Source organism: Rattus rattus, chromosome 4, assembly GCF_011064425.1.
Source record: "Rattus rattus isolate New Zealand chromosome 4, Rrattus_CSIRO_v1, whole genome shotgun sequence".
NCBI classification, from domain to species: domain Eukaryota; kingdom Metazoa; phylum Chordata; class Mammalia; order Rodentia; family Muridae; genus Rattus; species Rattus rattus.
In genome coordinates this window covers 41,304,836-41,317,847 of record NC_046157.1, presented here as the reverse complement: position 1 = coordinate 41,317,847, position 13,012 = coordinate 41,304,836, and the positions used below count along the sequence as shown (strand labels likewise).

The following is a 13,012-nucleotide window of genomic DNA, read 5'->3' as shown; positions in this document are numbered from 1 at the left end:
GTAATTTCTATGATAGTCAGAGCTACACAGACAGACACTGTCTCAAACAAACAAACAAACGAATGAATGAATGAATGAGTAAGTGAATAAATAAAATAGTTTTTATACATACTTGAAAAAATTTACAAAATAACATTTTCTCAGTTCATTAAATATTCTTTATATCTTTTAAGTTGTATATGGTATAGGAATATTTTTATTTGACAATATTATATTCTTTGTTTTTATATTTCAGAAAAGTTGGCTTTAAATAAAGCCATGTTTGTAAATACACAAATATTTTGTAATTCATTCTATCCGCTGAATCAGCATGAAGTCGGAAAATCTAATATAGGAGCATTTTGTTACTTGGTGGTGGTGGCACTTGCTGATGTGTGGATACTTAAGCTTGTAATCTTTTGTTCTTATTCCTAAAGTCTTGCTTTCCTTAACACAGCGTATTTTACAGGAAAAGTAACAATGATGCTAGTTGCTTTCAATATTTTTCTTCCAGATTGCTCTGAACGTTGCAGGAAAAGGTGATAGTTTGGCATCATGGGATGGTATTTTAGACTTGCCCGAACAGAACAGTATTCATAAAGATTGCCTTGAGTTTATTGGTAAGTTTAATAACCATGGAAAATATTATCTAGTTATAATTTGGGATATCTTAAATTTGTAAATGTCTCATAAATAGTTTTGCCCTTTAATAAACAAAATCTTGAGATACATAATTTTGAGAAAGAGCCAATTTTTACTGTTCATTTTATATTATTGATTTTTCTTATACACTTATAGTTTTGCTATGCTCTTTACCTTGTTTCTCATAGACTTGTGGGCCCACATGATTATTTGTAGTCTTCCATTAGAAGAGATTGTATTCTGAAAGTTTATCTATAAACTTTATGATCTATCTTTTCAGATTATTATAAATCATAGATGAATAGTTTTCCAACCACTCTACAAAATCTGTGTTAATTCATGGTACAGATTAAGTTAATTCAGTTTATGCCTGTCTTCTCTAATTCGTTTATAGTACCTTGGACTCTGTTTTCCTGTTACATCTTAGTGAACTAACGCATTGGTTAAATCGACTTCAGGGCACTAACTATTCATAAACTACAGTTTCTAGATTGTAGCTCAGTGGTGGAACGCTTACCTGGGGGCGGGGGTAGGCTTACCTGGGAGAGGTATATATGCATGCAAGATCCTGGTTCTATCACCAGCTCTATTGACAGTTAGACAGACTGACAGACTTTATTGCTAGTGTGGACAAAAAAACTTAAGTTTGGACCAGAGATTTGAAGACTTTATATGATATGTATCCTATATTTCTGAGACCTCGATCTAAATGATAATGGTATAGTTGTATTCATATTTAATTTGTATTTTATCTGTTTATTCTGTATGAGAGCTACCAGTATGAAAAGTCATAGGTAGTTTTGCATGTGGATGCATGATTAGCTTTATTATAAAATAAAAACTAAGATTTAAAACAAAGAAAGGGAAGGAATAAAGTACTGGATTCCAAAGTAGAGAATGAATTGCCCTTCTACTTGCCAAAGCTGTCCATTGCAGAGCAATTGGCAGTCTTGTTAGGAAGCATCCTTTGGCTTTCCAGCAACTTGAATTACGCCTGCCACCCCTACTGCCCTACTTAAAACTGGTCACTCCTGTGTTTAGAATGCCCATGGTCAATATTACTGAGTACCATTTGTTGGTGACTGTCCTCTGTCTTCCCTTTTTCTCTCAGGGCTGGGTAAGAAAACACACACCTTGTTTCACTACTTGAAACTGATAAGTTGTTCTGTAACATATGTCTTGCTTTAAGATAAAAAAAAGAGGGCTGGAGAGGTGGCTCATTGGTTAAGAGCACCAACTGCTCTTCCCAAGGTCCTGAGTTCAAATCCCAGCAACCACATGGTGGCTCACAACCATTTGTAATGGGATCTGATGCCCTCTTCTGGTGTGTCTGAAGACAGTGACAGTGTACTCATATATAATAAATAAATCTTTTTTAAAAAGAAGATTGGGGAGAAGATATTCAATATACAGTATATCACTGTATGATGATGTCCATATGTAACATAGTAACATAGTACCATGAACAATGAATATCCATGATGACAGCTTTCAACATTAAAACTAGAATGTTACAAAGAGCGCTGACGTTTCCTTATGTTTTGCCAGCCAGTGTCTATTAAATACGAGAGCAGACATAGCTCAGTGATGAAGCATTTACCTAGCTTATGTAAAGCCATGGTTCGATCTCACTACTACAAAAAATAAAAAGGAAACAGTCAATCAATCATGGGAAAAAGTGCTCAGTGTTCCTGCTTTTTCATAGTGTAATGCACTCACATGATGAACGTGTGACGTAGTGTGCCCAGTCGCTAAGCCCTTGTAGTACCCTGATAACTTTAGTTTGATGCTTTATTCTAGAGCAGCTCTCAGTACCAGAGGAGAAGGCAGCAGAATTACTCCTGGATATTGAATCTGTAATTACTTTTTACTGTAAATCACGCAGTGTTAAATACAGCACATCCCTGAGCTGGACTCATCTACTGAAACCACTGGTCTGTCTCCAGCTGCCTCGCAGCGACCTATACAACTGCTTCTATGCCATCATGAATAAGTACATTCCCAGGTAAAATATGATTTGGTTGAGTTGTAAAAGTCCATTTCACTTTGAAATAGAGTTTGTTAGGTTTCTTTTTATGGTAAGGTAATTTTTGAGGTTGCCTGAGATGTATTGGCTTCTTGACTTTGTTCTTGTGACAGATACTTACAGGTTTTATTTATTATGTGTATGGGTGTTTTGCCTGCATGCATGTATATACCACATGAGTGCCTGGTGCCTGAGGAGGCCAGTAGTGGGTGTCAGATTCCTGGAACTAAACTGTGCTGGAAAAATGTGCTCACAGTGAGCCATACTCCGGTCTTTTGATGAGGTTCTTTATTGGATAATGATGGTAAGCATCTATCCTATGTTTATTGGTAAGTCCTTTATTGTCTTTGGCCAAGCAGATCTATAAGAAAAAAGATAATGATGGTAAGCATCTATTCCTATGTTTATTGGTAAGTCCTTTATTGTCTTTGGCCAAACAGATCTATAAGAAAAAAGATGTAGAGTAGAAAAACAATTTTGATTTGGCCAAAAGTCCCCGGAGTTTAAGTCCCGGAACACTAGACCCACGTATATATGTTTTTGAAAGCTCCCTAGAGATTTATAGTTAGACCAGAGCAGTGAACCTCTGTGCTCCCTAGAAGCCATCCTCCTCGTAGAAAGCAAACAGGCCCAAAGATGTGACAGGAAGCCACAGTCATACAAAGCTGAAGTTGGGATTCCCAGGTAGGAATAACTGCCATACTATACCTGTCATCTGCTTGATTACTTCGTATGGCCGTCTCTCATTGTAACAGCTGATGGTGACACACACTCTTAATCCCAGCACTCAGAAGGCAGAGCCAGGAAGATCTGTGAGTTCAAGGACAGCCTGGTCTACAGAGTGAGTTCTGGGTGAGCCAGGGCTACACAGAGAAACCCTGTTACAAAAAAACAACCAATTAATCAACAACAACAAAACCAGAGAGACGAGAGAGACAGAGAGAGACAGAGAGAGACAGAGAGAGACAGAGAGAGACAGAGAGAGACAGAGAGAGACAGAGAGAGACAGAGAGACCTAGCCTTGTAAGGGTGACAGGAGTAGTTATGTTGATGTGTGTCACACTCTGCCTTGTCACATTTTTCTAGTTCCTTTTTCTGTGAGTTCTGCATTTAACATGACACTCTAGCTATTGCTGGTAGATAGAACACTGAACATCGAGCCTATAGAATGCTTAAAGAAGAACCCCACTCTAATGTATCCTCTTAGTGCTGACTGGGTGGAAGATGGGTAGAACTGTATCCAGCACAAACCCTTGTAGTGGAGAGTAGCGTTGCAGTATACAGTTCTTCAATGAATGCTGCCTCGGTGGCTCATTCCCAGGGATGCTCACTGTTCCAGAAGATGAGGCCATTTCCCTCATGTTCCCTGTGTTTCCTGCCTCTGTGTTCAATGCTTTTAACCACTGAGCCATCTCTCCAGCCCATTTGTGTTCTTAAACCTCAAACCTGAACAGTTACCTCATGGCAAAATAATGTATCTCAGGATTTCTGATTTTTAGTATTGTGATCGCAGTTACCCAAGGAACAGCACTATTTTTTATTCACTACATCTTAAAAACAGCAAGAAGCTGCAACTACAGCAACTACAAGCCACACTGACACATGGTTGCTTTGCTGGGTGGTTTGGTAGAGTCAGGTGTTGTCATGGAGAGTGGGGACTAACTTCCCTTAGGCCTGGAGGTTCCCTTTAAGAGACAGTCTCCAGAATCTGCTTCAGCTACTGTAGTGAGGTATGTCCCACTCACACAAAGGCACGTGGTAAGACTGTGCTCTGATTTGACATATTTAAAGCCCAGGGCATCATAATAAAAGCCAATTACTTATTGAAGAAACATTACCAAACACTGTAATAAGCATTTCACAGACTTATTTTATTTCATCTTCACAAGCAACCCTACTGATCCCCATACTCATTACAGCTGAGGTTGGAGGTCACGTCTGTCACCGAAGGCCACACAACCAGCAATAACAAATTAGAGAACTATGACTCGAACACAGAAACTAGGCCTTAGCTTGTTATGCAATGTGGCCATCTTTCCACATGTAAAACTTTGTGCATAACTCAACAAGCTGTTTTGCAGGGGTACAGTCTTTAAAAGCAAACTATAAAGAAAGTGAAGCAGAGTAAAAAGTTGTGCTTACAAAAGCCACTAAGTGGTTATCACAACCTTACCATGGAAGCTTCATTATGGCTCAGTGGGTAACGCCCCTTGCCACTAAGCCTCATGACCTAATTCAATCCCACATGATGGGAATCCACATGATGTGAGGAGAGATCCATATCCCCCTGTCCTATTTACCGTCTTTTCTCTCCTGTGGTGTACTAGAAGGGGGTTTAAAGCATTTGGGAACCCTTATTAACTGTATTTAAAAAAAAAATCTATCCTGGGTTGGAGAGGTGGCTCAGCAGTTAAGAGCACTGACTGCAATTCAAGAGCAGGTCCTGAGTTCAAATCCCAGCAACCACATGGTGGCTCACAAACATCTGTAATGAGATCTGATGCCCTCTTCTGGTGTGTCTAAAGACAGGTACAGTGTACTTATATATAATAAATAAATCTTAAGAAACAAAAGAATACAAATACTCTAAATAAAATGTGACGACCAGAGTATTGCCAAATCTTTAGTGCAGAAATGATTTCACTGATGCTACCCAGGGCAGACTTAAAGATGTGGCTTCTGCGTTCCTGTCAGAGACACACGTAGTCAGGAAGAAGCACTCTGTCTCCTGAGTACTGTGCTAGCATGTTGACCAGTCTGGTCCTGCTCCAGTTGGAGCAGATGTGTGGCTTCCTTTTGAGGTCAGGGTTTGGGTGGCTCCCATGACCACCCTAGGCTGGTCTTAAAGCTGAATAGATGAGAAGCTTCCTGTGTTAATAACCAGAAGCCTCAGGGGGGTCAAGCATCAGAACATGTTCTTTCCTTTACAATTACTCCTTTGAAGTATGTGCACAGCAATGTAATATTCCTTTGGGAAAAGGCCCTGTAATAATAAAAATGGCAGAGTATATGTTTAATGACTTTAACTTTGAAACAGTATATAAATTAAACTTTTTCATCTTATTTGCATAACAACCATTTGAAATTGGGTATTTTTTTTCTGGGATTTACTCTGGGCACCTGGTGTCAAGGCCACTTTGATGGATATCTCAGGCTCAGAGGTTCATGACATTCTGAAATGTCATCTGTGGTCTTCAGACTTACACCTTTGCTGAAAGTCATTCCTGTCTGAATATATAAACTGTGGTACAAACTTGAAGTAGTCCAAGGAGTTTCTCCTTACTTGGCAAGGAGGTAGGAGGCTGGACTCATGAGGGCCCTCTAGATCTTTGGGGACCTTAACTGCATCCCAGTAACCTAAATGCTAGTTTTAGTTACCCCTGAAGTCCTCTTACCTGAGTGCTCCTGGGTTTGCCTAGGAACCGTCCCTTAAGTGACTGTGCTGTCTGTACGGCAGGTCTTTTGGAAGGTGTTAGAAGAGAGCGCTGCTGGCTCTCAGGTGGGCTTGCTGTGGATGTTGGAGTGTCCTGAGGGTGTAGACAGGAAGTGGGTCTTTCAGGAGGACAGAAGACAGTGTGACCATGTCTGATCTAGTAATGAGAAACTTTGCTTCTCTTTCTCATAGGGATTGTTCCCTGAAGGGGAGGCCGTTTCATCTCTTCCGACTGCTCATCCAGTACCATGAGCCTGAGCTTTGTTCTTTTCTTGATACAAAGAAAATCACTCCAGACTCCTATGCACTCAACTGGGTAATAAAGTGAAAGTAGGAACATTTAATGAAAAATAGTTTATATAAAACTGTAGTTGGGCTAGGCTGGGCTAGGAAAACCTGAATCCCCAAAAGACCACAGCATTAGTCTTCTGTTACTTTATACATACATGGAAATAGAAATAATAATAATAATGATAATAATAATAATAATATATTTCATGTACATTAGTGAATATTATGTATTTATTTACTTACATGTGATATATCCAAACTAATAGCTGTATTTTGTAAATATACAATATTTGTAAACATGTATGTATATGTGAGCTCTGCTTACAGGTTCCTGTGTGCAGACTGTTGATAGTGTCTGTAAGAATGGACAGACAATCCCAGGGAAAGCTGCAGTTACCTTATGGCTAATTAATATAAGGAATATAAAGTACAGCTGATGTCTTGGTCTAGCTCTCACGGTTTCTGAAATCTCTGCTTCTCCAAACCCTCTATGCTCTTCCTTTTTTTTTGTTTTTGAGATTCATTGTTCATATGTATTATACTGGATATGAGCTAACACTAAAGAATTTTAATGATTTATCTTTAGTTCATTAAAAGTAATGTTAAATTTATTGTGTGCTATAACATAATTAGTTTACCTTACAATGAAAAATGACTGCATTTCCCAAAAGTGAGTAGTGGGACGAGTGTAGTTATTTTATATTTTCCTGTTTCCTGTTGTCTGCTGAAATCAAATGCAGATGGGCTCATTTAACTGCTTCCAAATTTATTTAGTTGGTATTGTTATCTTCTACTCTTCTGAGAATTCTGCTCACTAGTGAGGGAATGAATTTGAAATAGGCAAGTAAAAGTTTCAAGAATTATTTTGGAAATAGTGAGGTGTTACAAATTTCTCAGTATAGAATCTTGGGATTTCTGGATTCCTCAGATCCCACTCAAGAAGGCCCTACTGTGCCAATGAAAGGCCTTTCTACAGAATTGGTTAAGTGCTGGAAGGCTATTAAGGAGTTAAACATATTCTTTGGTCGTTTTCCCCTACCATTTCTTTAGGGAGCTTCCCATTTCATGAGCCAAGACACTTGGCTGGCTCAGAGCTTGGTTTTTTTTTTTTTTTTAATCTGTAAAATGGGAATAATAATATAGTAAAATCTCAGGGGACAATGGGATGCAGTTAGAATCATAAATGGTAATTCAAGCATCCTAACTGGTTTCACTCCCAGACACACTAAGTCTCACTAGCCTCTGCTTTAGTTCCTTTGGCTGGGCTTGTCATTTTGAGTTAAAAATGATACAGTTCTTATAACAGCATCCCTGTTTATATGTTGCCAGTAAATCAAGTTATTTTTATTAAACTAAGGAATCATTCCCTAAGTGTTTTGATGGTGAATGTGGTTCTGCCTAGGAGATGGCATCTCCATCGCCAGAACTCGAAGTTATGCTCTGCTGATTTAGAAGTCTACTGTGCAGCGGTCTGCCAGATAGTTTGTTCTCGCTGCTAGTGCTGTGCTGATGTAGCTCAAGGTTTTGTTGTTGTTCTTTGTGTTTTTATCATGAGACAAGGCAATTGAAGTTACCTCCAGAGCCCATGACTGAGGAAGGTAATGGCGGCTTTAGTTGAGCTGAGGTTAAGGATGGCTGCACATTGTCCCTCAGTTTATAGTCACACCTTCTGTCTCCGTTTGTCTTGCTGTGCTTCCAAGCCTTCTGGTTGGATGCTCAGGCATGCGCCATGGATTCTTGGTCCGTTCCTGCTCCCAGCACACAGCTCAGCCCTGTGAACAGAGCATATCATCCAAGTCTAGTCCTTGTCTAGGAGAGAAGCCCACGCGTGAGGCCTGTTGTAAGAACTAAAGATAATTCATGAATAATACCTAGTAGTCATTTAGCGCCTGATACAAAATCTGTACTACACTTTTATGTTCCCTTTAGCCACGAGAAATTTTAAATATGATCCTTTAGATGTAGTTATTTCTGATTCTAAGGAAAACTTAGTAGCCAGTAAAATTAGATCTTCATATGCTTTAAAACACAATTAGTTAGTAAAGAAAGTTATAAATTAGTAACTTCTATTTTTAAAATACAAAACCCAGAAAGCCCCTAAAAGCCAAAAAATTGAAAAATCTGAATTTGGTCTGGTGTTTCAGTGAGTGATTTCTAAGTGAGCTTTGGAAGCAGCTAGTTGACAATGGTACTGAGCTGAGGTTTGATTAGCACCCTTTAACTGCCTTCCCAATCCTCATAATTATCTTTTCAGCGAATGCTTGCAGTAATTAGTAATAGTGTGCTAACTAAGCTTATGAAGTTCTAAATACCACTTGTTATTCGATGGCAGAGACATAGCTCCATCCCTCGGGATATGCTAAGCTGGTTATCTCTCAGCACTGGGAACAATGAGTGTTCTCTCTTGCGCTGTTTGTTTTTGGAGTTCACAGAAGTAGAAAGGGAAGCTCTGATGAAGTTAAGTGACATGCGCTAAGTCACACGGCTAGTTACATGACCCCAGTGTTCTGCCTTTGGGTTTCATGTGCCCAGGTGCAGATGATGTCACTGACTGTTTGCCTCAGTAACTAAGGCAGCTCCAGTGGTTTATCTCTCTCTCTCTGACTGTAGCTCGGAAGCCTTTTTGCACATTACTGTTCCATCGAAGTCACCCAGGCCATATGGGACGGATATCTCCAGCAAGCGGATCCATTTTTTATTTATTTCTTAATGTTAATTATCCTTGTTAATACGAAGTAAGTACCATGTTGGTTAGACTTTTGTCAACTTTTGATGTGGAGCTTTAATATGTAACTCGAATTTACTCGATTCCTTTTCACAGAGAAGTTATTTTAGCACAAGAGTCTGACAGCAAAGAAGACGTTATCCGTAAGTAGTGTTCAATAATATTTGAGGTCATTTCCTCTCAGTACTTATTCGGGTTGTGGCAAGATTGGTGTAGAAGAGTTCTGAGGTCCCGGCCAGGTCTCACGTTGTTAAATGTCCTAGTATCCCCAAGGCCTTGGGTTCGGTTCCCAGCACTGGGTAAGGAATGGAGACAGCTCGTGGAAGACTCGCTGCTGAGATCTTATTTACGGGATGCTTCTGCTGGATTTCCCTTTAAACTTAAACAGTGCTAGTGACCATCTTTCACAAGTAACTTGTTAATTGTTGTCATATCTGTAATCACGTTTCAGACTTTTTGGAAAATACTCCCTCCAGCTTGAATCTGGAAGACATAGAAGACCTTTTCTCTTTGGCTCAGTATTACTGCAGTAAAACGCCCGCTTCTTTTAGGAAGGTAAAAGACAAGAAATGGCCGTTCGGTCTGTGTTGGATGTTTTGTGTCATTTTCTTATCTACTCCCACTGTCTTCACTTTGGTTAAAATATTTCAGTTATGGTTCTTTTCCAGTCTTTCAAAACTGTGGTGGTTTGCTGTTCTGGTCTCTCATTGTAAATTCTCTCACTAGTAGAGAAATAGACTAAATACTGTATCAGCTGATGGCATGGCTGCTGCTCTATAGTCTGGTTAAGAGGAAAGCTTTTATTTTAGATATGAGAGAGACATCAAAGAGTCCAGAGCAGAGACAGAAAGTAGTAGATGAACATGGCCAACAGGCTGGACCTGGCCATGAGAGAAGCAGACCAGTGCAGACAGGGGGACACCGGAAGGAGTGTAGGAGAGCAGAGAGTGGGAGGATGGACACACACACACACAGAGGGAGAGAGATGGAGGTGGTGGGGAGAGAACACGGGAAGACGGAGACAGAGGGGAGAACACACAGAGTATGACAAAGAGAATGAGCGCTCCCATGGCGTCAGCAGAAATAGCAGGGTTATAAGGAAAGCCAGTAACTTGCAGGGAGGGAAACTCCTGGGCTGGAAGGAGTTAGGGTAGGGAAGGGAGTGGGAAGAGCTAGGATGCTAGCAGGAACTTTGAAATGTGTACCAGGTCCTGGTGACACTGAGGAAGCCTGGAGGCCAACAGGGGCTGTAGTATGCTAATAGGCCTCACAGCCAGCCATTTGTCCCTCCTGCCCGTGATAAGTGAGATGACTCCTTGGTAGAGGAGATTGGCCTCACAAGTTCCTGAGGAATGCTGACTTGTGTTGGACTTCGGGAATTTGGGGAAGTGGAGTTTCCCTTAGACCTGACAAAAATAACAACAGGAAGCATCTTGCCCTTGTTCTGATTCTTAGTCTCTAGTCATGTGGAGATTGTTTCCTCAGTGTGTGTGTTTGTAGCTTCAGAACTTCTCTGACAGAGATCCAGTGGCTGGGAATGTAGTTGGGTTTCTATTATGTGGAGCTTAGCCTGGGTGACATAGATCTGCATGATATGTCTTATTAATGACAGCAGGGTCACTTTGCCTTTGGAGGCACATATAAGTATATAACTAAATAGGTAAGTACAACCTGGGCAGCCCGTATCATGCTACTCTTGTGTGTATGTTTTCAGGGCTGACCACTCAGCATGGATAACTAATAGGTGTCCTGTTCCTTGGGGAAGGTTCTTTCTCCCACGCTCAGCATTCCTTAGTTGCTGGCGTTTGGGGGATTTTTTTTTTTAAAGAGTTAAGGTCTCACGAGCTTTTCCACATTAGTGCATCTATTTGTGTCCTCATTAAGGTGATATCGGCAGTCGGTTGCTGAGGGTTCATGGGTATAACTTTGAACATTTCCAGGAAATACATTTTCACATCAGAGAAAGTAAACTTTCTGTCCCTTTGGCTCTTACGTTTTTTGAGATATTTCTTAGCCATTTTTCTTTATTATGTTTAGAGTCCAAGCTATTTTTTTGAGTTGTTTATTGTTTTTGAACCTTTGTTTTCTATTAGCTGTATAGCTGGTAAGTTCCCTCCCATTCTGTGGCTCCCCCACCCCTCAAACCTGGTTGGATTTTTAGCTGTGGAGAGCTTTTTAGTTTACCATGTCCCACGAGTCACTTGTTGGCCTTAAATCTTGGGCAAATGGAGGCCTAGTCCTTTCCTACATCTGTTTCATGGACAGAACTGCCTACGAGTTCTTCTTGCAGCTTTGGTGTTTGAAGCTTCACGGTTAGGTTCTTGATACACTTGAAGCTAGCTTTTGTGGCAGGTAATAGATATGGGTATAATTAAATTCATCTGCATGTGGACATCCGGACATTTGTTAAACATGCTTTCTTTTCTCCAGCGTATACTTTTAGGATCTTTGTCAGTGCTAAATGGCTGAAGCTCCGTGCACTCATGTTTGGGTTTATTCTATTGGTTTGCATGTCATGTGTGCGTGCGGGTGTGTGTGTGTGTGTGTGTGTGTGTGTGTGTGTGTGTGTGTGTGTATACCACTACCGTATTGTTGTTATTACTATGGCTTTTTAATATATTTTGAGATCTAGGATGGTAGTCCCTCGAGCATTGTTCTTTTTGCTCAGGATGGTTTTGGCTATCCAGGGTTATTTATGGTTCCTTATGAATTTTATAATAGGTCTTTTTTCTCTTTGATTCTATGACGAATGAAATGAGGCTTTTGATTGGGATTGTGTTACATCTGTAAATAGCTTTTGGCAGAATGGTCACTACCATATTATTTCTACCAATGCATGAGCATGGCGAGTCTGTCCATTTCCTGGTGTTGTAAATCTCCTCCTCCTCCTCCTCCTCCTCCTCCTCCTCCTCCTCCTCCTCCTCCTCCTCCTCCTCTTCCTCCTCCTCCTCCTCCTCCTCCTTCTGTTTAAAGTTTTCGTTGGAGAGGTCTTTCGTTTCCTTGGTTAGGTTTATTCCTAGACATTTTATTTTCTTGATACTGTTGTCAGTGGAAGTGTGCCCATGATCTCCTTCTCTGTATATTTGTTCACAGGGGTCTCTGTGAACAGACATTACCCACAGAGTAATGATCTGGGGGAGGCAAGACGATAGTTCAGATAAACTCTCCTCAGTAGCTGGTGTAGATTCAAACTCTGGGAGTCTGACCCTGAGCAGTTTATTTTACGCACAGTACGATTTTTCCTGGTGATAGGTAACCGAATGCTGTGTGCACAGTAACCCCGAAGACATGACTACATTGAAACTCTGTAAATTACATGCAATGCCTTCAGTAAAGATGACCTCTATAGGTTGACTATATGTGACACCTTCGATAAAGATAGGTTCTATAGAGTGACAAACTCACTATAAGGGTCTGAGGAAGGATCCAGTGTGCTCTTGGCCATACAGATAGCACAAAGGTCACCAGACTGTTAACCATGTTCACTCCTGGCCTTCTGGGAAGAAAGCACCTCTCTCTATGAAGACAGCCCGTGTTTTTAACATTTCTGGTTCCTGTACTGCTTATCTGTGAACATAAGAACCTCTGTTCTTCTGCATTTGGTGTTGACACATAGAAACACTGCTGATTTGTGCAGGTTGATTCTGTACCCTTCCATGTTGTTGAATTGATCATTTTTAGAAGTTTTCTGGTAGAATTTTGGGGCTCTCTTATATGTCATCTGGAAATAGGACCGGTTGACTTCTTTCCCTACTGTATCCCTTTAATTTCCTTCTCTTTCTTTACTGCTGCAGCTAGTGCCCCGAGCACAGAGTTTGGTTAATTGGGCCAAGGATCTTTCCATCTTATTTATCTTTTTAAAGAACCCACTTTTTTTTTTTTTTTTTTTCTTTTTTTTCGAGCTGGGGACCAACCC

The 13,012-nt window shown here is 40.4% G+C and overlaps 1 protein-coding gene across 1 annotated transcript in view; it reads left to right on the top strand.

The window, feature by feature from the left end:
• Positions 1–13,012, top strand: part of Tbc1d23 (TBC1 domain family member 23) — a 55,783-nt gene that overhangs the window by 20,471 nt on the left and 22,300 nt on the right. The window contains 6 exon segments of the mRNA XM_032900316.1: positions 494–599; positions 2,422–2,626; positions 6,273–6,396; positions 8,982–9,106; positions 9,193–9,239; positions 9,548–9,651. Of these exon segments, the coding sequence (XP_032756207.1) occupies positions 494–599; positions 2,422–2,626; positions 6,273–6,396; positions 8,982–9,106; positions 9,193–9,239; positions 9,548–9,651 (711 nt within the window).